The 27,860-nt window shown below is 40.2% G+C and overlaps 1 protein-coding gene across 1 annotated transcript in view; it reads right to left on the reverse strand.

The window, feature by feature from the left end:
• The window catches only part of LOC108939289 (MAP kinase-activating death domain protein-like), a 57,870-nt gene extending 31,760 nt beyond the window's left edge, over nucleotides 1–26,110 (reverse strand). The window contains exons 1-9 of the mRNA XM_029259139.1: nucleotides 25,940–26,110; nucleotides 11,867–12,091; nucleotides 10,400–10,969; nucleotides 6,664–6,967; nucleotides 5,495–5,626; nucleotides 4,770–4,883; nucleotides 4,365–4,445; nucleotides 1,346–1,518; nucleotides 299–534 (exon numbers count right to left, since the gene is read on the reverse strand). Coding sequence (XP_029114972.1) covers nucleotides 299–534; nucleotides 1,346–1,518; nucleotides 4,365–4,445; nucleotides 4,770–4,883; nucleotides 5,495–5,626; nucleotides 6,664–6,967; nucleotides 10,400–10,969; nucleotides 11,867–11,925 — 1,669 coding nt within the window. The 5' untranslated portion in view covers nucleotides 11,926–12,091; nucleotides 25,940–26,110. The remainder of the gene's footprint in view (nucleotides 1–298; nucleotides 535–1,345; nucleotides 1,519–4,364; nucleotides 4,446–4,769; nucleotides 4,884–5,494; nucleotides 5,627–6,663; nucleotides 6,968–10,399; nucleotides 10,970–11,866; nucleotides 12,092–25,939) is intronic.
• Nucleotides 26,111–27,860: the final 1,750 nt, after the last annotated feature.

The raw sequence follows: 27,860 nt of genomic DNA on the forward strand, positions 1-27,860 counted from the left end.
AAAAGGTCATAATCCCACAACTCTATAAATGGGTTTTGCAGGCATCTTAGCATTTTAAGATGATTTGGAGAGAAGTGTCAACTAAGTGAATAAAAGTAGGTCACATACTACTTATGTTTTATCCTTAAAGTGCCAGTGCTGCACAGGTGAGCAGTGTATTCTGCTCAAAACATTGTTAACCAGAACATGACACAGAAGTATGTAAAAAACAAATAAAACTGGGTTAGAAAATTTCATGTATTTAAAGCAAAAACAGTTATTTTCAGTAAGAGGAAGTGTTAAAAGTTTTAGTTCTTACTGTTGTGAATCCTCTGGAAGGCCTGATTGGTCGGGCTCAGTAACCACTCCCCAAAGTACTCAACAGCCTGCGTGCGTGACAGCTTTTCAGAAAATGAAGACTGGCGAGGGCGTGAGGCCAGGAAGGATGTAGCCTGGAAGGCCACCACGGGCCGGGGAAAGAGGCGTAGGGTGCGCGTGTGCATCTGGAAGCCCTGCAGCACGTTGGGGGAGTTGAAGAAGCGCACCATGGCAACCCTGCGGGTGGAAGATTGTCAGGTTTGGGCACATGGTGACTACAACCACCATCACTGTCAAATTTTCGCTACAAGCGACGTACATCTCAGAGAAAAACTATTTGTGCATTAAATTAGGAGAAAGACAGACAGCTGCAGACATGTGATTAAGTAAACTGTTTTTTTTCCCCCACTATATGCACTGATGTTTATCATACAAGTGGGTGAATAACACTCAGAATAGATGTTTCCTGATCACCTTCCTACAATTTTTAAGGTACACAACCATTTACGTACAATACAGGAGTAGTGGCTGTGTAAAGGCTTATCTGGGCATGATCATAAAGTTACAGTGCATGAAAATTTACACCATACATGAACTTGTCAGCTCATGGGCAAAGTGAGTCTGGAAGAGCTGACATTTTCAGTTCACATGTTAATGCTACTGGTCATACATTACAGGCTTCGCATATTTTCATTTATTAATTTAGTAAATGCTTTTCTAAAAAGCAATGTACATCTCCAAAGAAGATGCAATGAGTGCATTACATTTATAGGAGAGATCTGGATTCAGACACATGATTCTAGAGTAGTGAATGTCACATTCCAGCATATGAATTAGTGTATATCACACATATCTTACATCAAGAAGCTCTACCCCTTGTAAATGGAAACAGGCTATTTTGTACTTTTATTTAATATATGAACAGTAAATAGCACACAACTGCCACCTATGTGACATTTTGTGCACGCCATGAAGAGCAATGAGGCATTGCTGTATTCAGACAACTCCAGTAAGCAGCTGAGGTCCAAAGTGAAGACAAGGGCCTTGCCTTGTGGCGATGTCCACGGAGTCAACGTCATTGCCATAGATGAGTGGGTTAAATTCAGTGGAGGGGGTGCAAGCGTTGCCCACCCCTGGGGGCCGCAGGGGGACCTCCTGGCCCTCGTGGAACTTCTCCAGGTTGAGAATGGGCTGGGTGTTGAGGCTCATGCTCGCCAAGGCCTGAAAAGCACCACAGTTACACCATCACAGTAGGGCAACATAAATACTGAGCATGGGGGCACTTTCATTTCAGGTGTCTGCGAAGTAACATTTATTATTAACGAACTATTACTAACAGGTTTATCCAAAGTGATTTTTGTTGGACTATTTATATGGTTAACGACAATATATACAATTTTTTCATCTAGCTGACAGTTTTCTCCAAAGTGACAATATAAAAATACTTAATCTATTTATATAGTACATTAATTTTAACTGGAACAATTTAGGGTAAGGGCCTTGGCCAAAGGTACTACAGCATGTGGTGGGATTTAAACCCAGACCTCTTGAGTCTAAAACAGGACCTCTAACTACTATGCCATCCGCAGTCAAGACAAATACCTTGCTTAAGGGTACTATAGCAGGGCTGGGATTCAAATGAGTTGTCTTTGGATTACAGATTAACAGCTCTAATCACTACTCCACATGCTAAAGTAGAACAACAAATAGGTTAGTTTCATAGAGTTTATGAGCAGCTTTCCTATTAACACTATTATAAGCAGCTAAAATTAATGGAAAAACTGCACATTTCACACCTGAAATTAAAGTGTTACAAGTTATCAGAAGGGCTTTTCTGCCGTTTTTAATGGGTTTAAGACAAGTTACAGAGGGTCTGGGAAAACAACTGTCTCATTCAGTGTTCGGCTGTGAGAGAAGCAGGTCTTTTGGATAGGGCCTGTATACATACCTCATATAATGGTCTCTTAGATAGGAGTGCACATGTTATTAGGCACCTATCAAAAATCATTGAATGCACATGCTTGAGCCAGAACCACAGTTACAAAGCATTAAAAGAAGGAATCTTTGTGCTTTAATCTGGAATTTCGGGTTAATTGCAGATGTTGCAACAGCGCTTACTGTTAGACAGACCTTGCTGAATACTGTTATAAAAAGCATACAATGTCAGACATATTCAAAATAAACAAACCAAAGACAAAGCAAAGCCATAGGCTCCTGACAAGGTGTCCGTGCAAAAGCATGGCAAAAGTAACGGAGTGGTGGTAAACCTTGTGGTCAGAGGTGAAGAGCTGCCTCTGTGTGATCGTGGTCAACCTAACCAGACACTGCAGGACAAGAGAGACGGAAGGTCACATAGCAGGTATGAGCCAACCGCATGGCGTGGAAGAACGATAACAGAAAGGTCATATGACAGGTATGGGCGAGTCGCAGGGTGTGACACAGTGCACAAGATCACAAAGGCAGTTATACGCAATATTTTCCATAAGTTTGATACAAGAACCCTTCCACTCTTCAGGCTGTTCTTTGACGAGACTACAGATCATGTGTTTTACATCTTGAGATTTATTATCTATGGAACAAGATATTACCTAAGGGGGTCGCACACATTCTAAGTGAGAAACAAATCCCTACATGATATATTAGGCTATATGTATAAGAGGATCAAAAACATTTTTTATGAAACATTTCTATTTGCTAGGAACCCTGTGATATTTGTTAGTTCTGCTTCCTTACCTGAATTACAAAAACAAATTTCAACAAGGGAGGATATTTTAAGCTTGTGACACTGTGCTTCCACCCACTTACAAGAGGTTGCAACCTTCTTTCTAACTTAAGCAGAGGTTGGACTGGAGACATAACCAGAAGTAGATGTTATGATATTTCAAGCTATAGTTGCAGTTGAAAATCAAAAGCATAACAGTGTGACTTATTCCTGAGTCTTCACAGAGCTTCGCAGTTCAGAAGGGAAGTGACAAGAGTCAGTAGGAATTCTGTGGCAGTTCCCAGAATGAGTAAAACCTAATCTGAACTGAAGGTGCCGGTTTTCTTCAGCCGAAACTTGATTTCTGACAAGCAAACATGCAATGCACAAGGGTGCAAGGACCAAAGCATCGACACTCACAGGCATAAGACCACAACCCAGATTTCCAGAGCTGCCAGAAAAGGAGTGGGGAACATTGATTGACAATATGTAACACAAACCACTTTATCACTACAGTACTAATTAAAGCCTGATAAAAACTCAAGATTCTGGGAGGAATATCCCCTTAAACATACACCTACAGAGGGATGTTTTGCCAAACTACAAGGGTTTGTTAGCACTAATGTCAATATACATATCTATTGATGAACACTGGATGCAGCCCCTATACAAAATGTACTTTACATCTATCTAATGTATTACGAAATGTATTGCTTTGTTGAGCTTTGAATGCGACTCACGCATGATTTAATAGTTTTACATATTTTTCCACGAGTACCATAGTTCAGGAATATTAATGGGTGATGACTGATCATTTTGCACCATTTCAAATGAGCTACTGTAGTTAATATTTTGAAAATATATCATTCAAACTAATGGAAAAAATGGTTTTTTGAATCAAGCTTGCAGAGTGTTCCTTTACTGTGGCCCCTAAGGATGCGGCAATAGGGAAAGCAGAGAGCGGGAAGGGGAAAACAGGGCAGATGGGGCAGTGTGGACCCAGGGCCCGAAACAAAGTGCTTTACCTGAACAAGCTAGGAATGCAGAGGCAAAAAAGAAAACAGAGGTGTGACCAGATCATTCAGCTGTCAAAATTCAGTGAATTTTCCTGCTGAAACACTGGCTGGTTATGAAACCGTGTAGTTTAAAAGGAAACAAATGGAAACACTGCATGGAGAAGTGACCAAGCCTTGTCATACAATTCCAAATACACATTTAGTAGATTTCCTCCTATAATACACTGAAATGTAACAAAATAATAAAAAGATCTAATATTTCATTTAATGTTAATTGATATACTAATCCTTGCATTCATGTTTGTCATTAACAGAACCATTAATGATGGCAAAGTGTTATCTGCACCTACCTGTTTCAAGTGTTTCTTTAGCTCTGAGGCTTCTGGTTCTGGTAGGACTGGCAAGGTTTCAGCATTGCTGGGCGCAATCACCTATAAGGCAGGTGCACAAACTTAACCACTGGCTGTTCATGCTAAAGCCTCACAGGAAATCTTATCTGGATCCTAATTTTCAAGCACACTTTCTTTGGCAGGTTTTAAAAGTAAAAAATCAAGGAGGTATCTACAAAACCAACAATTTTTCTACAAAATGTTACCACAGTGTGAAATCTAACGGTAACATAAAAGAATTAAATGGTATCCCATCCACACTTTACCCTTCCTGATTCTCTATGCTTCAGGGATAGATTGCAGAACATCACAACCAACAACTGGATAGATGGATTTCAAATAAAGACATTTATAAAAACAACTAACCTTGTTACAGTCCAGGTCTACTAACCACACATCATCTGGCATCTTGAAATCGGACTTGTACAGGAAAAAGCTGGCAGGAACTCCAATTATATATGGAGTGGGTGCAAGGAGGAGCTAATGGGGTGAAGAAAAAGTTCATTGTAAAAATTGAGAGATATAACAGTCCAATTACACTGTGCAACATTCATTTTGGTAGCAGACTGCTTCAAAATGTTCTCTCCTTCCCCAGCTGGTGGTGTATTGGTTAGAGTTGCTGCCTTTGAACCCAAAGGTCACATGTTCGAATCTCACCTCCAGCTGTAGTACCCTTGAACAAGGTACTTACCTTAAATTGCTCCAGTAAAATTACCCGGTTGTAGAAACGAATAAATAAATAGATTAACACTGTAAATTGCTTAGGAGAAAAAGTGCCAGTTAAATGGATAATTGTAATGTAAATGTAAAATAAGGCTAAATTAGGTCATTTCCGTACAGCATCATGAATGGTGTACCTGTACTACTGGCAGCCACCAATTGTTCTTGTTATCATTCCAACTCATCACTTAATTTCCATATTTCATTTTGGACAAGAACTGACCTTACCTCACATATAAATTAACAACCAGATGAAAGTAAAACCTGTTAAATTTGTAACCATCAAGAGATGAGGTTTTTCCAATCCTGCATTAGATCAAGGTTCCTGCCTGTGATGTGAAAGTGAGACCTCCTCTGTGGCTGTGAAGTACCTGTTCTGCGGATGCCATACAGGTGGGCAGCAGTGGGATGACGGGAAACATGTATTCCAGGGGATAGATCATGGCTACAAAGGCCATGACGCTCATGGACAAAGCGTTGTAGTCTCGGGATTGGAGCACAACCTGAGAGCCACAAAAGAAGAAATTGGATTCATAGACAACTAGGCAAAACACACACTGTCTTACACAGTGGCTAATGCGAGATGAGGAAATACAACGCGTATGTGCAGTGGGTAGCAATCACAGTTTTAAAATGCATTGCTTTAATTTAGAGTTTCAGCACTACTGAAAAACTAAGGCAAATTCTGTTTTAAATGCCAAGCACAGCACTAACCCAGAACTCTAGAACAAGTCTATATGAATTAATGATAATGAAACACTCAAACTGACATGACTGAATTTAGCATCTGCTGCAGTGTTAAGTTTCTCCACATGGTGGCTCTATCTGCATTGAATGTACAGATGAACTCCTTTCCACAGAATCTTACATTCTGAGACTTATCTCACTGCTTATCGTATTAAATAGATTTATGTCTTCGCTATTTCGAGAATTAGATATTTTATACCTAAAATACTGAGATTCTTTAAAAGGACTCCCACTGGGACTTGAACGAACAACCTTCAGGTTATAAATCCATACCTTATACAGGTGGTCCCCGATTTACGATGGGGTCGCATTCTGTGAAACCCATCAGAAGTCGAAAATATATTTAATACACCAAATACACACTTGCATGACAGAGTGGGAGATGCGGATCGCTGCTGCTGCCCAGCATTGCGAGATAATATCACTCCGCAAATTGCTTGCACGGGAAAAAAATCTAAATTTAAAATTCAAAGTACGGTTTCTACTTAATGTCTATAGCCAGCTCACCATTGTAAAGACAAACGAATCCTAAGTCGAACCATCGTAAATCAGGGACCACCTGTTTGCTGTTTATGTGCAGTCAAAGACATCCCAAAATATTTTAACCTCATTTCATGATATTAGAGCATAAACAGAATGTCACTGTAAACAAATAGAATGAACTACTTTTACATGGACTTTAGGTAAATCAATAAAGAATAATTGGTTCCAGAATGCTGTGTAGTTTAATATGGACAAATTCTGGGCCAGAGCTTGCAATTTCTGTGGCCTAAGGGCCAAGATGATGAGGTACCTTATGCTCCAGCAGGATACACGCAAGCACCTGCAGGCAAGAGTCCACTCCCAGCAGCTCCAAGGGAAGGTGCAGGGGGAAGTCCACCAGGGAGAACCGGGAGGAATCAGGCAGGGCAAAGGTGAGGGCGGGGTGCAGCTCGTGGGGCAGCACTTCAACGTCCACACGCTGAAGGCCAGCTGTGGGCACAGGTGAGCGCAGCAGCCGGTAGACCCAGGACTCAATCTCTCGTAGGTCCTGCAGCAAAGCGCTGCACCTCTCTTCCACTGAGAGTGCCCCAGTGAACACGCGCCACATGGTGTCCCTGTGAAAAGCCACTGACATCAGATCTGCTGGACATTACAGCATTACAGAAAGTTTTAAAAGATCAGCAGAGTCTATCCATGTACACTGGCTCTGTAAGCTAGAAATGGTCAAATTATAAATTTTTGGAGATGTCAACAATTTTCAGGGTATCCATACTTCAGTTTTTTTCTTCAATTATTTTCTAAAACTTCTGTCTGCTGCAGAGCAAATGTGACCTGCATTTCAACGCCCAGCTGTTAGTCAGCAGTAAAACATGCTGAGAAAGAACAGAAATGGGAGACTGAATTCATTAATCTCCCTTCCACAGTGTTTACAGCTTGTGTTTGGTGTTCCTGAGTGTCCAGTAACAGCTGGAGCAAGAGAGGAATTCTGGTAAAGCATTTTGATCAGTGATATGGATATTATTATCACCAGCCAATAAATGTTAGGTTGCACAACCCTTAACCCAGAACACTTATGTGCTGTTATTATTTTAAACTGTAATATGACACACATCGCACATGTTTATGGGATGACTCAGTATACAATAAGCAAGCAATTTTATTTTCTGTAATTTTAATTTAGCTTGATGTTAACAAAACGGTCAAAATACCCAGTACCATCTTGATCAGCCATACACTTCATTAAAAAAAAAAAAAAAAAAAAAACTGAAATCATATTTTATTTCATTTTTTCAACTTTATCTGGAGTTTCTATAGAACCTAACTCGGGAGGAAATGAAGAAAAATCTGTAAAAAAAAAAAAAAAAAAAAAAAAAAGCTTTCATTGATTGTGACTTAGTGGTAAAAGTGACTTTGAATTTAGAAAACAAATGGACTCCCAGTCCCTATAGTGTTCCAAATTTTTGGAGCCATTCCATATATACACTTCTACAGATATGCTGTATGGTGGAAAAACCACTGCTTCCAAGCTAGCAAACCATGTACTTCCTTACAAGTGCAAAAAAAAGCTCCCCATGGACTGGAAGACGCAGATTTAGAAAAACTCGGTTCTCTTTTGGGCAAAAAATTAGATTGGAGTTTGAGTCAGAGCTCACTGGGGTGGCAGCTGTAAAATGAGTGACATTTATACACTGTCAGCCACCACATAGCACACAGAAAACCAATTATTTATATTGGTGTGAAACAAGGCATGGCCAAATGGATAACAAAGTAGCTGTGTCACAGTTACATCCCCCAGCCTTCCTACAACAGATGACAAGAAACCTAACTCAAGAGTGTTGAATGTGAAAACCTGTATCTTAGTTTTCCCACCGAGCATATGCCAACTACACCAATGAAATTAAAACTGAAGCCAAAGGGACAAGAAATCTGTCTGAAATGGATTCTATAATCCACAGCACGGCCAGTCTCCAGTATGGAAACTGGAGAAGAATGACAACTAATAAAGTAAAACATTCTACTGATACAAATTGAGATTTAGCCAAAGCATCAGAGAATACTGCCAGCAACAGAAATTCACAAAGTGCTTCAAAGTACCCTCCAAAGAGGACAGATATTTATGTCCAGAAAGGCCTATGTCTACCGCATGGTTGGGGCTCATAAATAAATCAGGTTTAAAAAAAAAAAAGTTTGGAAACTAGGAGCATAATCTATTATAAATTCCTAACACTCATGAAAGACTGAAATGCTAGACATCCAGGAACTAGAATATACAGTAATGACCCAAACAAAGATGCATAGAGGAGTAACTTAGGGCTGGCCACCAGGGTTTCACCTTAGATGAACTTCGCAGGGCCTTCCACAAAAACATGCATAATGACCAAAGGAAATACATAAACAACAAATAAGCAATTGTACAATGTGTAATTTGTAGCTTTTTAAATGTTTTTAATGACCGTTCACTAGTTTTATCAATAATTATGCACTCATTACCAGTAACTACTCAGCCTGTTTAATTTTTATCATACCCATTTCTATTTTTCGATTTGACCAAGACAGTACCACTGTTAGCTCAGAGTACCCAGGAGCCGTCACTGTGAATTTTATAGTGAGGAAGCCTCAGCGTAAAAGGGAAAATAAATTATAACACAGAATAAAATAAATCAATATCCTAATTTGCTAAACAGGTCCAGACATGTGGTTTCTTTACAGGAGAAAAGAATGGGGGGGGGGGGATCAGGTCAAATGAAATCACCAGTAAATGACAGCTTTAGATGAAACTGACACTCCCGTCACAGAAACTAGCGTTGGGTCCAAAACAACTGCTAACTGTGTGAAGGAGGCCACCATTCACTCGGAAACATGCGATAATCACCCGGGTGCAAAATAAATCATGAAAGACGGGAGGATTTCCTGTTGAGTGCACTGAAACGACAGGTCATCTGGGAAGAACAAGGGAAGTTTAATTAGTGTCATTGAGGAGTGAATGATATCTGCTTCTGGAAGGCTTTAATTTCCTCCAGTGCCCTGGTGGTGGCCCACAACTGAAGAAAACCTTCAAAGCTACAGCTGTTGTCAAGAGGTGGGGAGAACAGGTTTTGTGGGTTAGTGACAGGATCACACTGAGGTTACAAACACCATGGTGCAAACACGAAGCATGTACTTTTTTATTTGGTCACTATGTACTGGCTATATGTTAAAGAGTAATAAATAATTTGATTTCACATCAAAGAATTACTGGCAGAAGAGAGTTAACTGCCATATAAAGGTATACATGCCCTCTGAAAATGTACCCCACAAAAAGGTAAAGACCAACAACACACAGATGAACACTACAAAAAAAAAAATAGCACAAATATTTCTGAACAGCATTAGCACAACAATTTTTAACTGAATAAAGCATACAGACATTGCAGTGGAATGAAACCACACTGGCATCCACATACTTAGTTCTTGGCTTAATGCCAGCGCACAAAATCTCCTCAAGTTATCCATGGAAACTCTGAGGCTGACCAGTGGCAATGAACAGCAGGTACAATTACACCCTCATCGGGTACAGGAGAGAACTCAATCTGTCACAGAGCCTGCTACACACTGCTACTTGTTGGCTGCATAACCTCAGCTGGCTTAACTAAACCATTTTAGCACTACTGTCTTCACAGATGACGAAACTAGACGCTATTAAAAATCACTGAAAGACCCCAGAGCCCTTGAATAGTAGAAATAATCTAGGTAGGAAAGAGTGTGACTATCATTCATGTGTTAGTAATGGCATTTTAATGAGAAAGGCAGAAGACAACCAGGTTCTCCAATGGAGCTAAAGTGTAACAAGAGAAATTTAAGCCAAACTAATCGAGATTGCACTGTGAAGGATTGGCATCCTATCCTGAGTTTCTCCTGCATCATGCCTTATGCTTCTTGGAGAAGCTCCAGACCACTGTCCTAGTGGTTGGGTGGATGAATAGATGGATGGATAGATGGGTGGATCTCTGTTGAGTTTTGACAGATTAATAATTCATTAGAGACACAGAAGGAAAATAGAAACCCACCTCTGAATCCCTTTGGAGACGTTAGACTTCCTGGTGAGGCGTTGTTCACTGCAGCAGTCCACCAGTCTCTTGAGGATATAGAGGCATTCTCGAAAGGTGGAAAAGAAGGGGTAGTGGCTGACAATGCAAAGAGAAGTCAGCGTGTTGTTGCGGTTCCTTTGGATCTGCGGTGACTTAGTGCGCTGCTGGGCGGGACTGCTGCCTAGTGTTTGCAGCGAGCTGTCACCCTTGCTCGTCCCTGCTGTACCATGCTCCGCGGCAGTCCCACTAGGACTCTTTGCCTTGTCGTGGTGGCTCTCAGGTCGGCTAGGCTTGCGCAAGCGCCTCTGGAAAGAGCGGTAGAAGTTGACGCAGATCCCGTAGCGTGTCACACCAGAGTCCTTGTCAGTGAGCGTGAAGACAAAGGACGTGTCATCCCGCAGTCGCATGCGCTTATGCCGCACACTCAGGCAGCCCTCGGGCTGGCAGAAGAACACCACGTCGGGAGGCAGCGCAAAATCCGTATGGTCCTCCAGCGGGTAGCGCCTCAAGAGCTGGGGAGTCTGGGCCACACTGTCACTGCTGGGCTGCCTACAGTAGAGGAACAAACAACATCATCTCTTCCAACGGCAGCAAGGACCAGCAGGCAAACATTAACCTCCTCCCAGTTCAGCTTTGTTGTAATTAGTACCCCTTTATATCAGGCTCCGGGTTTTAGACCTCAGAATTATTCAGATTGCAAAAATTTGCCCAAATCACAATTAAGATCCAGCACTAATTTTTTTTAAGTGTCATATTGCTTGTTAAAAACAAAATGCAATTTAACAGCACTGCAATCTGATCAGCTCAAAGTGATTATTGCAATGAAAGAAACCTAAGTCTACCAATGCAAATCTTAAGTCCTACTATAAAGGACACTTTCACATCTTCAGTACAAAAAACCAAGTAATTAAAAACTTTTCGTATAACTTCAGTGACAAACGTCTCAATGAAACGAAAATGACAGTATTATAGTTATTTATTCATTTAGACGATACTTCTCCAAAGCAGCTTACAATGAAAGGTTTGTACACTAAGCTACTCAGAGTTACTGATACATTTACAGAGCTGTGTAATTTTTACTGAAGAGTTTTAGTGAAAGTACCAATTAGCAAGGGGACTACAGCAGATGGGGAGATTTGAAGCCCGGTCCTTCAATTACAAGGCACTGACTAACCACTATGCCACCTGGTGCCCCAATACAGTACATGTATAATAAGCAATTTCGTCAAAAGACAAAAAGAAGCTTTTTGCACTGCCTAATATTGACTGTGTTCCCTAACAATTCACCCATCATGTTACTGCATTAGAGTTACAGACGCTCATGTTGGTTTACTTGGCTTGACTGCCCAGTACCATCTCGATTAGCCATAGATTTTAATCCAGATTTGAAATACAAAACATCAGTTATTCCACCACATGGCTCCTAGACAAACAGCAAGCACTCACCTGCATCCGACCACCACCAGATAATCCAGTAAGCGGGGGCAAGGTTTCTTCTTCTCCATGTTAGAACGGAGAACTTACTTCTAGGTCATTGCAAAAATTGCTCCAAGGGTCCCAATTCAGTTTAGCATCTGGGCAATCTACAGCTCCACACATCTGATACTTCTCAAAGGAATCACTGAGAAGAAATGCTGGTCCCCAGAGTGGAGGATTTTAAAACCTGTAAGGCTACCAACAGGGGGGGGGGGGGGGGGGGGGGGGGGGGTTGGGGGTGACAGCATACCATGTTAATCAGTAAATACCTTCTGGATTTTAACAAAAAAAATACTAAAGATTATCATCATCCTTGCAAATCCAGAATAATGAAAGGAAACATTTCACTCGTGACTTTTTTTCTAACTGTTGTCACGGATATTGATAGGCCTTATGAAATAGCTGTTCAGGATTAAAAATGGGAACAATTTCAACTGAAATTTAATTAAACAGATTACCACAGAAATATACTTAATACCCTCATCATTCTGCTCATTACAGAAATTTAGAGACATATTTTGTCTGTTGCATTCTGAAGCACTACAAGTCCCGGTGTGCAGCTGACAGAGTCAGGCATGAGATAGACGGCAGGGAATGTTTATCAAGGAGCAAAGATACTAGAGAAAACTTCCAGATGACCTCCCTGCTTCCTGAAGTGGAAGTAACTGTGAGAAACCTTATAAAAGCAGCTTAGCTAATCAGTCAAGGAATTTGTGCGAACAAAGCAGCCAGCATGTTTCTCAGGTGATGTGCATTCAGATACACTTGCTGTCTTCTCCATGTGTTTTACTTTTTAATTCATTCATTTTTATCAGAAACTATAGTACTTTTACCTGACACTACAGCAGCAATACAACAGCAATTTATATGGGCATTTTTAACAAATAAAAAGGCATTAAGAGTAAATAGTCGTCTTTGGCAAGACAACATGAGCAGTATTAAAACTAAATCTGCCCGGAAGACCATTCTGTATACCTGGCATCCGGCTGGAAATGTTCTGGGCAACCCTGTCTAAGAACAGTAATCAGTTCTAAACTACACCAGACTTACAAAAGCAAAGCTGTACTTTGCTAGTGAATAAAAACAACAGGGTACTGTGGACTACCTCTCATTTTTAACAAGGTGTGAATTAAGCATAGCATTTAACTAAAATACATATATTGCTTAATTTTCAAAGTAATAGTCAAAAGGAAAATAAACCACATGGCTTTCTCTCTGTATCAGAAATACAGCCGTGAATCTCTGAAGTGTGGCTGTGTCTCCCTGATGGCGATAATGAAGATGCATCTCCAGTATCGCCATGACTGACTCTTCAAGACCAACTACATGCTGTGAAAGTAACAACCACTGCGAGGCAAAGTGAAGAAGGAGAATGAATATGCCCAACATGGCAATCAATCTAGTAAAACCTTACATAAAACAGGAGACTGTCTGGAAATTAAAAGCAAGAAACCATAAAATGAAAACGTAAAAGAACATATTTAAGAATTAAATCTCCTTTTATACAGCTCACCCCTCCTGGGTATTCTAGATGGAATAAAATTTTAAAACCAACTTATACAGCTATTTATAACATTACTACAGTCATTAAATGCTAATAAGATGATGAGCTGATGTCCAGGCTCAATGTGTTGGTCTCATCTAGCATGGCATGCAGTCATGAACTTCCATCAGCATGGAAATGTTATAAATTTTCCATTTTTTTTATACTCTTGTGGGTGACAGGGTGGGCATCACAACAACAACAACATTTTATATTGAGCTGATACCACTGCTCAAGGCAACTGTCAAATAGATATAGTACACTAAGCTATGTACCCATTTTCTCTCTCTCTCTCTCTCTCACACACACACACACACACACACACACACACACACACACACACACACACACACACACACACACACACGACAATTTCAAGCTACTAACTCACAGGGAACACATGCCTTTGAACTGTGCAGTGAAAGTGAAACTCCTGGAGGAAACCCACATGAATATGAGAACATGCAACCTCCACACAGACTGGGCTAAAATTGAACCCACTTCCAAACCTACAACCCAGGAACTGTGAAGCATCTCTACATCCTGTTCCACAGTGCCAAAGTGTGAGTACAAAAGGGCTCTACTTCCATGAGGACAAAATCATGGCTAGGGTAAAAATTAAATAATCACATAACAAATAAAAGACGGGAAGGGACGATCTTCAATTTTTCAGAGACGGAAACTCTCGCACCATTTGTCAGAGGCTCCCTGACTGTTTAAGTACTTAAAAGTGAAAGCACTCCAAAGGACAGGAAACCTATTTAAAAACCATTTCTGTAACTTTTGCTAGCAGAAGTGCTGAAAAAAAATGTAAGACTTGACAACATACATACTGATATATGTGGTAGTGAGACGGAGGCTATGCGTGAGGACAACATTCAACAGGCAGCTCAGAGAAGAACTCCTCATTTCTCTCTGCAATTACAATGTGGAGAGCCATAAGTCGTAGGCTGGCAAGCACCCGCAGCGCTCCCAGTTTGAAATACGCCCACCATAGGCTGCATGTGCAGCCTTGAGCAGCTCTGCTGCAAACAAGCGTATCAATCTTGGCTTTTGAAAAGCCAAGAGTGGCTTTAATCAACAACTGCCACAAGCCCTCCCTTTGGGCAGCAGCCTTCCCAAACAAGTAGAATAAATTATGTTTTGCCATAAGAGGAACTATGACTGCTACTGCATGTATTTGCAAAGGAGTAATTATTTGTGGCCTATCAGGTTACACTGTATTTTTCATGCCAATGAATGGATGCAAAATGAAGCTAATAGGGTAACAAAATCACAGGCTCAAATGGCTTTAATATGTGACAAACATTTTGTAACCCTCACGTTGAAAAGGGTGAAGTAACATGTTTGATCAGCACAGTTTGCTAATTCAGTTTCCTGTTGTCGATAACCAGATTTTTTTCCGCAAGCACATTAAAATTGTTTTTAAAAACATAATTCAAGCAGTTGCCTAAGGCTGAACATGCTGAACCCTCAAAAGAGGAGACTCTCATGAAGTTTATGAGAGCAGAGCTGAGCTAGAGTCCTCCCTCTCTGAAGGCCAGGCCATGGATTCACATTTATGCACTCCAGATCAAATTCCATTATTCCACTAAATTTCCTCTTCAAACACATTGTGCATACATTTGAACAAGTGCCAAGAAGCACTGGCTTTTTTAATATTTTCATGTATTTTCAGACAAAAAATATATGGTATCACTGTTAGATTCTACATGGGCTTAACTGTTGCTTGTGTTTGAACACTACTTTCACAAAAGAACATTTTGTTTCGGAAGCGCAAGTCCACCTGTTTATCTGGAAACAAAAGATCTAATCAACCTCGTGTTCCTGAAGCTGCCAAACAGACTAAACAGTCTTGTGTTCACAGTTTATATAAAGAAAACAACAGCCTAGTGATGTTGGTTAATCAGGGCAACATAAGAAAAGAAAAGAAAAAAAAAATCTGATAACCAAGACAAAAAAAAAAAAAAAAAAAAAAAAAATACATATTAAGAAAAAATGTCACTATTGTGTTAAATACTTAGTGTCTGCAAAAATAAAACACATAAATGCAAAATTCAGCATTTCCTAAAGAGCCTGAATGCCTGTAAAATTAAGTTACGATGGTTTTTCAGTACAGTTAAGTACTGAAACTATGCAAACAAGAATCCTTTAATGCCTCAGAAAACCATTTATTGCAGGATTGTCAAACTTCAAAGGGGGAATTTTATAGAAAGGGAAGAAAAAAGAAGGGAAAAAACCTATACTATTATTGCAGGATTCCAGGAGAAGATTTACTGCTTTTTGTCAGGCCAAAATCCCCACTCGCCCATCATGTGGACCATACAAACACCTTCCGCGTGTTTGAAACCTTTGCAGCTATTGCATTTGTTGTAACTGTCCTTATTTCACCTAAAATGACCCTTTTTCTGTATGCAATGTGTGTTCATATTTCATCTCAGAATTGCGTATCCATCCACATCAATTGTCAATGATGGAGTCAGACTACATGCAGAACGGGACGCCACTCCATCGCAAGGCAATCACAGCAACACACATTTACTCACACGAAAACATACACTAAAGGCAATTCAGGGTCACCCTTTGCCTGAAACATACATGTTTGGACTGTGGGAGAAAACCACAAAAATTAAAATGTCCAAAAAAAAAAAAAAAAAAAACCACTAAAAACAGTGTTCATGTGTACTTCCTCTCTTTAATCTGTGCGCATGTGGAATTTAACTCTATTCTCAGCACAGGTTTAGTGTGACATTGCAGGAGCAGCTGTAAATCTCCCTAACTGTTGTACCTCAGTGATCTGATCATGGCGGAGTGGAATTATTCACCGCTTCTTATACGATGTTATACTTTCCCTGAGATTCAACCATGGACTGTGGTAAACAACATTTATATAAAGGGGTATGCACCATACTTCATCAGCTACCGATGACACAATGGAAAAAATGCACATCCTGTAGTTACACAGCATTTCCACATGCTTTTTAGGCCTGAACATTTTATGTAGACTTTCAGCTAAAATGACAATTATAACAATGCAGCGCTACAATGCGAGATGCAAATGCCACATTTTTGACACTTTAAGACTGAAGTCAAATCACCAGAAAAGCCTTTATGACTATCTACATACATACAGTATAGAGACTTCCTCCAGAAGACGACAGGGAACCCAGTTCAAACCAAGAAACATGTCTCCGTAACCTTATACTAACACCAAATTTCCCAGAAGAGAGGTAATCTGTTGACAGTCTTCACAGTTGCCTTTTACTGTGACTTAATTCCTCAGAATGAAACTTATTTTTTTTTATAAGTTCACATACAGATGTGGAATTGTTGAACAGAAGGCACTTACTGTACATACAAGTATTCCCATGTGAGGGTTTATTATTTTTCAACAAGAATGGAACTAAAATGACTATGCCTCAGGATGGTGGAAAAATTTCTCCTGCTGGCTTCACACACCCACTGCTTGGGGGCACACTTCACGGTTTAAATGTGTGGTCCGGTCATACAGTGACACCCACTGAGCCTCGGTCTCACAGCACTTTGAGCTGCAATATGTGTCGTGACCAGGAGTTGGCAAAGGAATAAAAGGAAATGTTGGTGTTCTATTGTAATGAGTCATTGCTGTTGTCGTCCCACAAAGCTAAATGTCAGCCAGTTCTGTCATACTTCGACTTGACTGCAAAACGCCCTTTCACAAAAGCTATGAAAATTCTTAAAAAATTAAAAGACTGGCACAAGTACTGGCGTTATGAACACATGATACATTTAATTACAGGACTACAAAAAGATATTGCTGTGTAAATTAATCACCTTGCTGCCTACCAACCTGAACTGCTCCCAGAAGGCAAATGGACTATTTCAGGAAGCATAAATGTTTAGAAAGTAATTCAACAGGACTTGAATCCATTGCTGGATAAGTTTTATTAACACCAGCTTCTGATCATTCTAGTGTTGGTCTTGTACCCTGAGAGGCCAGGTGTCCCAGTCACTTATGTGATTCGGGTCTAGCATCTGTTACGTCCACCAGCTGGTCTATGCTGCAGGGATGCTCTTTGAGCTCTATGACAAGTCACAGGGGTGAAGTGCACACACTGACTGTTGTGGGTGTAGGCTGGTGGGCAGTCAAAACCTCGTTGCGGATGCTTGGTGTTGGCTAACTAAAAATGAAACAGCAGAAAACATATAGCTTGCACATTGCTCACTTAGATCAATGTGTGTTAGCAGTGAAAAGAAATAGTTCCACCCATTTTATAGGTCCTTGATATTAGATGCATTTTTGTGATATTATGGCTGGCACAGCAGTTAGCAGTGATGCCTCACTGATCTTGACTGTTCAGGCATGGATTTAAATCCAGCTTTGTCTAAGTGGAGTTTACACCTTCTTGTTGTGTTTGCATGGGATTCTTCTAAGCACTCCAGTGTCTTTCAACAGTCAAAAGATATGTTTCTTCAGGTGAACTGGTGACTAATTTGCAAGTTCTCCAGGTGCTTCAGTTTCCATCCACAGCCCAAAAATATGCAATTCAGGTAATTTGGTGACTAAATTACTTAAGGTAGTGTGTGTGTGTGTGTGTGTGTGTGTGTGTCTACCCTGCCATGGATTGGAATCCCATCAAGGGCGTACCCACTTCCACCTTGCACCCAAAGCTTCCAGGACAGAGTCCAGTTCACCACAACCCTGCTCAGGACAAAGTGGTTATTGAAATTGGATGGATTGAGACTAAATTGCCTATCATGTGATTGTGTGAATGAATGTGTGTGTGTTCTTGCCCTGCAAGGGACTGGTATGTCATCCAGAGTTTTCCCTGCCTCATGCCTCCAGGATAGAACCACCCTAAACCTGCATTTGACAAATGGTTGTTTAAAGTATGGATTAATGAATGACTTATATGATGTAAAATATAATTTACACGCGATGTTATATTCTGTGCGCTTATGTCATTATTTAACCAACACCACCGTTATCTTCATCATCACAAAAGTGTTTACATGTAGACTCTGTGTCTGTGACAACTTCCTTCAACTTTACATTTTCTGAGAAAAGACTTTACTTCAATTTCAAACAACGTGGGCAAAATGACCTTAGGTAGCAGAGAAAAGAGAGAAGACCGAAGAACAACACAGTGACACAGAACAACACAGTAGGAACTGCATCCAGAGGGGGACTTTTTCTCTCTGATCACGGTCATTCTGATTCTCCTGTTGAGGGAAATGATTCAGCTAAAACCTCCTGAAATCATGGCAGTGCTAATTAATCAAGAAAACTTTCGTGGACTGCAGAGTATAATGTGAGTATTGTAATCACAACACCATGCATTCTAGGAAAGAATAACTTGATTAAGTGCAGGGTTTCCTCAGAAATTTCTCCCACCAGCGTAGAGCCTGTAACCCCTCCGGAAACTCATATGACAAGCTGGCTGGCACATAGTATCTGTCACTGGTGATAGGATCATGGCCCAGAGGGGAGACAGGTAGCAACATGTCCTCACCCATGCTGTGTCACATGACCTGAGCTTTTCTACAGGTCATTCATCACACACCCCCATTGCTCTCATCAGCCCCAATGTAATCAGATTCTGATCTGTTGCCGTAGCAACTCAATCTGCTTTCTTTGGGGCTATTTTTTTCTAAACATCTGTGACCCAGGCACGAGTGTGGGAAGAGGAGGGGGAAATCCTTTTCTGGTGTTCTCCACAATAATACTGCTTATGTAATGGCACATTTAAAAAAATAAAAAATAAAAAAAAATTCCAGTTGGGATTCAAGTGCCTCTGGGGACAGCATCTGAAGGTTGTGACAGTTGCCCAGGAAAATATAGAATTTATCCTGAAAAAGCATATTCACAGATGTATTTGTTACATATCTGCTATTGATTTATTGATCAATAGATACATTGATTTACTGCGTTTTGATTTTATTTGACTTTGAAAGCAACATAAAAATCAGCAGGGGCTATAATAACTGTAGATCAGACAAATATATAAATATTAATCTAATTTATTAAAGACTATTTTCAAAGGTATAATTAAACGGTGCAAACTTCTCCATAGTTCAACCATAAAATGTATGGTTGCAGTGGAAGAGATCTGTTTTGGACAACTCAAATTTCTGGAAGATTTACTCCTTTAACAGAAATCATATGACAAACGATTGGCTTTGTATGTAGGAGCTAAAGAGCTTTGTAAAACAAGTATAACAGGACTACATACAAAAACCAGTATGAGCTGGGGTCAGATTGAAAGGCATTAAAATCAGAAAAATTGTCCTGAGAGTGCTTCCATCCAGTGACTTAAACAGCAGAATTGTTCGGCAGTTATCAAGTATACAGTTGGGTAAGGTTACCGTCTCAGGTTCATAGTTGCTTGCTATATGTTAGAACACAATGGTAAATTTAACCCCACATCCCCTACGTCAACAGCTCACTAGCAAGTTTGAGCATGCACCCCATGATGTGTTCTCTATTAATCATTTACAACGACAGATGATGCCTCCTATTGAGCCTGGCATACCAACCGACATAGAGGGAGGCAGGGGGTTGTTTGTTTACATGTGTCGTGGCCACAGAGCCTGAGACCTGAGGACAGCCGCCGAGCCGAGACATCATAACAAGCAGTTTGCTAAACATGGCAAACTTGCAACTGTTATCACACAGACACCATGCAGATACTCTCGATGTTAGCAATATGAAATATTTTTTAATATTTCATATATTTTCCTATTGGGAAATATCACAGTGGTTTACGTAGAGACACTACAGGAAAACCCTTTTGGCGAGAGGTTATTACCCAGACACCACGCTTGAAGGGTCGAGTCCAGCAGGTTTTCCAGCTGTCCTCACACCACTAAGAGCACAGAAAGGTAGGTAAATGGGCTCAATAACAGTTCAATAAGAACAATAAGCTGAATCAGGTTGTTGACTGCCACGCTGGAATAAAAACCTCCTGTACTCATCCCCTGAGGACAATACCTGAATGACCCTGGTTTACAATCAAACACTTGAGCCTTTTACACAGCTGAATGATAATTCACTCACACCGGTCCCTCCTTGGCTTAACATGACCGGCTCAGGCCTCTTACTCAGCATGCTTTAACCTCAGTGCGAACCTAACAACAAAATGATAACAGAAAGCTCGACTAGTGAGCTCATTTAGGTCCAGGTGCAATAGTGATGAAAGATGAAAATACCATTTCAGCAGGCACGGCAAAGTGCAGATCTGAAATCCACTTACAGTAAATTACTGTGCTGGGTGTTCGGCTTGACAACCTGCCATTAGCATGCCTCTCCATGCTTTAGTTCCCTTGTATGATTAAGCATCCTATTATAAACTTACATTCACTGAAAACCAACTCCTCTTTTTCTCTTATTAAAAAGACAGTATAATAACATTTTATCCAACGCACCTTATATAACAAAGTAACATTTTTGACCAAATTATATAATCAAACAATAAAACAATTCAGATTAAAATAGTTTTACTTTTACATCCACACATTCACTATCATTGTTAATAATTTGGCCAGTGTAAGGCTGTGGTGGTCTGAAGCCTATCCTGGAAGCACAAAGCGTGAGAAGTGTAAACCTTTACGAGAGATACCAGTCAATCACAGGGCAAACCCACACACACACACACACACACACACACACACACACACACACACACACACACACACACACTTACTTCAGTCACTCATGCATAAACACACACTAAGGGAAATCTGGAGTCACCAACTTGCCTGAGAGACAAAGGAAACCAGAGCACCCCAAACACCACAGATTGTATGCAGGTTTAATTCAGACTCAAATTCATAGCCAAGGAGCTTTCAAGCACTGATGCTACTTTGTAGTTTTACAGCTAACAAATTTCCATAATCAAATTTGGAAGTCCACTTACTAAACCCTCACACATTCAGCCTCATAAGAATGAGTGTAACCAGCACGATACACCTTATGAATCATGTTTACCAAAACGAAACGGCATTTGGTGGAGGCTCTTTACAGCAACAAAGTGACATTTAACCCCTCCACAATAAACTGAGCACAGCTTGTTCTGTGGCCTAGTCCTGTTCCATTTAAATAATTCAAGTATCATAAAAAATGAATAGCTCAGTTACATGGTTCCCTCAGAGCAAAGTGACAGGAACATGACTTCTGATTCAGAAATGTGCACAAAAGGAGTACGAACCGAGAGCCCATCACCACCTCCCACCCACCCGTGCTAAACAGACAGGAAGTCTGACTAAACACTTCAGAAAACCGAGGTGGTTAAGGAATATGATAGAAGTTCTTTTGAAAGTCATCACAATACCTTACTGACAGTTGAAATTACATAACCCCTTGGATGATGCAATAATAAAAGTTAAATTACAGCACATCTGAACAGAAAGTGATGGCTCTTGTTTTAAACCTCCACCGAGTCTAATGGGCTGAGGACCAGTGCATGCTCCACCATCTGTCAAATGCACAGTCCAGAGAGATCTTTTAAAACATACCATGTGTGGTTAGCGTAAAAGGTCCTATGATCAAGAGAACAGTGTTTTGTACCTTTAAAATGACAGGTGCTGTCCAGTTTAATCGGTTAAAGCATATTAAGCTTTCTGTTTTGCTTTCAAGATCATGGGGACAGCTGGTAGCACAGTGATTAGAGCTGCTGCCTTTGGACCCAAAGGTCGCAGGTTTGACTCTCAGCTCTGGCTGTAGTACCTTTAAACAAGGTACTTACCCTAAACAAAAATGGTCCAGTACAATTTCACAGGTGTGAAAACAGGTAAATACTTGTAAATAGATTAACATTCTAAGTCACGCTGGAGAAAAGCGTTAGCTAAATGAATAAATGTAAAATGCTTTTTTTTTGTCCCTACCAAAAAAAGGAAAAAAAAAAAAAGGAATGAGCAAACCTTTCAAGTGTCTTCATCACACTGAGCTTCAGGTTTTTGCTTTGTTGAAATAGCCCAGAAAGACTTCTCCCATGTCAAACTTGTATTTTAAGAGTTTCACAAATACTGGTGAGCATATAAAGCAAACAAGCATTTCTACCACAAAGGCCATACTGGGCCTGAAACAGAGACAAAACAATCAGAATCAGAATCAGAATCAGAACGAGCTTTATTGCCAAGTATGTTCGCACATACAAGGAATTTGTCTTGATGACAGGAACTACCACAGCACAGACAGAATGACAGTGACAAGACACAGATGAGAAGATAGAGTATGTGAGCAAGGGATAAAAAATATTTAAAAATATAAACAATGATGCATTTATACCAGAAAAATATGATAGCTACTTGATAATAATCAACTTGACCAACCCTAGAGGAGGCCATTGTCAGGGTTAAGAAAAAAACCAGGGAGTCCACTACAACACAGAGGACATCAGAACTTGGCACCCAGAATGCGGCACTCAAATTTGCTACCTAACCTGCAGCAAGCAATTCTGAAATGCCATGTCTTCCACCACTCATGTCTTTGACAGCAGGCAGCTCTTAAGCTGCTACTTCAGCTCACAGAGAAAAAGTGAGGCATCACTTAGGGCTGGGGCTCTGGACCATCAGCGAGATTTCCATATAAATCTCCAAAAACAAAATCAAAGTTCTCAAAACTAACGACTGCAACAGCAGTAAAACATGTGAGAGCTCCTAAGTAGGCTGTATTGCAGTGCAAGGTTCTTCTACTGATCCTCCAGAAAACAAGCTTAAAATTCAAATTAAAGCTCAAACAAAGAGTTTATTTTAACTGACTAAAGTTCAAACCCTGACAGTTCTGCATGTACACACACTTTAGCAAATGCATTTCACTAAGGCAACAAATAACAGATATGATTAACAACATAACAGTATTATCATGACTAAATATTCACTCTTTTGGAAAATTTAGCTATGATAATATTTAGTCACCTCGGGTGAATAAGGTGTGGGCTGAACTTACTACAGTGTTCACTGGAAATCACCTTGGAAAAAAAGGCCGCTAAATGACGAAATGTAAATCATACCATTTGATGTATAACTAATCTGTTTGTAAAGTGGTTGGATGTGCCAATAACTACAAGTTTAACCCCATGTTAGTGAACTAAGAGGTTTGTTGAGATGAGTCAGAGCATCTTTTATTCCACCATGATTAAGGCATAACTTCTTCCCCCCCATATGTCCTATTTTTTGGCACAGATATCTGTCCACAGCACTGCCCAAAATAACCCAACCTGCTTAGAGTAAGAAACTGACGGCTAATATATCAATTTTCTTTTTGCATTTTTTTTTCTAAATAATGGCAACACATTTGAGCTGCGATAAAGATAAACCACAAATACACTGGTGCATTCACAACATCAATAGCCCATTATCAGGATTCACGAAATGGTACCATTACGCTCTCAAATTACTTATTACCTGGAGTGGCTGTGGCAATCAAAAGACGACTCCAGAATACAAACAGAGCAAACAGGACTTTCACTTGTTCCGTTTGTTTTTAATTATTCTCAGAGGCATTTAACTGGAGTCATCAGCCCAAGAAAAGAATCTGACTAAGCACTATAGGAAAGAGACAGAGAGCCCGTCTGCCAGGTAAACAAAGGTGTCATTTCTAAAACAAACTGATGAAAAGGACAGAAAACCAGGTGAGGACAGTAACAAGTTACAGCCACAGTAAAAAGAACAAGCTTTTGTAAAATTACACTTTTCATTGATGTTACATTCATTTAAAGCAAATCTACAAACTCTACATGTTTTCATTGGTTTCCTTGTGCTCCGGTTTCCTTACACAGTCCACAGATATCTTTCAGGCTAATTAACTCTAAATTGCATGCAGTGTGTGTGTGTTAGACATCACCCTGTGATGGACTGGCTTCCATCCATCCAGGGTGTACTCTGCCTCACAGCCTGTGCAGACCACCACAAGGCCACCTTGAACAATCAGCTATTTTAGATGAAAAATTTAAACAACTCGAAAAAAAAGTTGTTTGGGGGTATACCCACACGAATACTACTAGAAACATACTATTTGTCAAAATAAAGGCGTATGGACTGTTCTATTATGAATATGTAGTCCTTCCAAAATTCAAATTACATTCAGAATTGGAAAATTATAAATCAATAAGATACTCAATTTCAACATTGTGTCAGAATGATTTGTAACAAAATGTTTAATTTAAATTCAAATATCCTATTGCCCTTTTCATTTTTGAATTCCACTAGGCGTCTTTGTCACGTGAATTAGGTATTAACCCCACTCCCACCCCCAACTTCTATCCATCCATTATCAGTAACCACTCAACCAATGCAACACTGCAGTGGCATAGGGTGTGAGGCAGGGTATATCATGGATGAGATGCCAGCCCACTGCAGAGCAATCGTGCACGTGCACGCACACACACACACACACACACACACACACACACACAGAGAGAGAGAGTGACATCCAGAGAAACCATGAAAACATGGGGGAAACATTCAATCATCATAAAAGATAGCACCAGTCTTGTTGTACCCACTGCCCAAGAGCTGTGAGGCACCAGTGCTACCCACTGTGCCACATTGGTTCCCTATTCCTCCCAACAAGATGCCTTTACTGTTTGCGCTAAAACGGTGTGTGTGTGGGGGGGGGGGGGGGGGGGGTGCGCTAGGAATCTGCTGTCATCAATGCCTACAGCGCTGCCATGTTATTCGACAGGGACTGTCTCAGTTATTGCAGATTTGTGCAGCATGTATACCATATCTTAAAGTTCGAAGACAAATGGTGACAAGAAAATTAAAGTACTAGTAGAAAATCTGAATGAACATACCACTTAAGAATAAGATTCTTTGTGCATGATGATCGCCTAACCAACAGATCTGTACTTTCTACTTGCATAATCTTAAGGTTGCAGGGTCCAGCCCCCCCCCCCCCCTGCAATACACTGAACCGAAGTACTTACTCTGAATGAGTACAGTAAACTCAGACGTGAAGTACAGCATAGTACAAATGATCTTCCGTATTCTGCATCAAAAATAATGCCAGCAGTGCGAAACCCGGGGCGTTTATGCCTGTATGTAGTATAGCACAGTCATTGTTTTTTATCCACGAAGCCATAAATGACTTAAAATATAACGACGTGCTTAAAATATTTGAAGGGAATCGCATCACATGCCACAGCCAATCCCAACCCGCCGCTCACTGACTGAGTTAGTTACCCACACTGACTGAAGTAAAAAACTGCTCAAAACGTATATGTACTGTGTGTGTAGCGGATCATAAAAACAAGGGAGGTTTTTTTTATTGGTAGTGAATGTTACAAATTGGTAGTTTTACTGTGACATTAGTGTTACACTTTAAAGGTTCTTGTTGTTGTTCGGCGGGGGAGCGGACGGTGTGTGTGAGATGAATACACACAACACAGGCAGCAGCAGCACTCACGGGGACGGGCTTCCTCACGAAACACCGCCCAAGAAGAGAGACAGCGCTTCATTACCCATCATATTTAAACAACAGAAAGGGAAAAGGCAACGAGGCGACCCCAGTGTGCCCTTACCTGTTCCATCCCATACATCAGTACCGAGCGGCGTCGTATCGCTTCTCCTGACAAACGCTGTGCAGGACCCCCGCGCGCTTCGTCTTTCCTGTCCTCGCGCACGGACGATGCTGCGAGGCGAGTCCGTCCCACCCACCTTCTCCGCCCACCCCCTCGGTAGCGACGTCACGGCAACTGGCCTTCACCTCCGTTGTGACGCCATCCGCAGAGACGTTGCGTTGCCCTGCGTCGGAGGCGGGATAAAGACGCTACCACTTACCAAAATAAAATGGGTGTGCAGAGAAACCAGTGACGTGCTTGTTTTTGGTATGAGGTTTAATAAATTACCTATAATTAGCACTTAGACGTTTGCAGAGAAGCAGTGATATGTTTCTGGTTACATTAAAATAAAGTCAACATTCACTCCCGCTTTCACTCCTTGTCAGCATGCATAAACGAGAAACCCGATGTCCTGTGTTAATATTCTACTACGATTTCTTCATCATTCATCGGCTTTCATCTTCCCCATTTCTAGTAGGTTATGGTACAGTCCAAATATGATGGGCGGGTCTTTGGCGCGTTCTAGCGGACGGCCTCTTTAACTGCAACTTACCGTAGGTGTTTGCAGTTATGTGTGTAATATTTCTGCGTTCCTAATTATGAGGTAATTGACAACACAAATCTTACCAGCTTCAGAATTCATTAAAATACCGATTTTTCATATTTATATATTCACAGTAGTCAGTTACATTTTTGATAACACACATGAACAGTAAATCTGATTACAAAAATATTTATAAAATTAATTTGAATAATTTAACATTTTTCATTCCTAAGTTAAATAGAATTATTTGTAATTATCTTAGTTGCACTTTTTTACATGTAATTAGCATGTCTTCTGCTAATACTTAGCCGGTTTGTCATTACTCATCATCATTTGCTTTTTTTGTAACACTGTTGGCCCTGAATCTGTAGAATGCTATGTAATAACACCTGGTATTTATTGTATTGTTAATAATGTGTGAGGAATCCATTAAAGAAACTTGTTTATTTAGGTAGCTTGATTTCTTTCTAATCTGAATAAGTAACACATACGATATATGTATACACACACACAAATTTCAGTACACATTTAGTTCAATGTTTGTGCAAAAATTATTTTTTTTTAAACATTTAGTTCATGCGCTTTGTCAGCGTTTACAGATATAAAGCAACACGGAAAAGAATAAAAGCGATGACATTAAAATAGTTCCTCCTATTTTCACTAAAAAGGAAAGTCTAATACATTTGTATTACATACATTCAGTATAACTTATCAAACCTTTCAAGAGAGGTGACATATAGCACACCGAGGATTAGAGGCCACACATTAATCATAAATTTTTAATAAAAAAGCAAGTAATGTCATTTTCATTTATAGAAACTCACTTATTCCAAATAAACTTCCATACGGCTGCACAGGATCACTGCATTAACCAGCACACTTAGAACTCAATATGAGTGCTGAGCGGTAGGAACATCCCAATAACTCATTATTGTTATTATTCAGAAGGAACCTTTTAGTGTACATAAAAAGCTTCCTTTCCAAGGTCTAAAAATGGTGAAAATGCTTCACTGCTATGGAAGCTGTGTTATGATTTCCATAGATGACAGAGAATGGGTTCATTTTAATTGTGTGAAACCACAAATGAGGACTGTGATATAATGCTTCACCAAAAAAATTGTACTTAATTTATAATGTAATAAATTTGCAATATTGTTCACCAAACTGCAAGAAAACAGAATCTACTTGCTGGAATACTTAATGCCATTTCGGACATTACAGATATGGTTCAGTCAGTTTAGGAGCACATTAAGTTCATCTGCATCTGAAATTATATCCAAAAGCCATCACTGCCGCATGGTTATGACTCCTGATAAGAAGGCTGTATGCCAATTAGCC

Source organism: Scleropages formosus, chromosome 2 (assembly GCF_900964775.1).
Source record: "Scleropages formosus chromosome 2, fSclFor1.1, whole genome shotgun sequence".
NCBI classification, from domain to species: Eukaryota; Metazoa; Chordata; class Actinopteri; order Osteoglossiformes; family Osteoglossidae; genus Scleropages; species Scleropages formosus.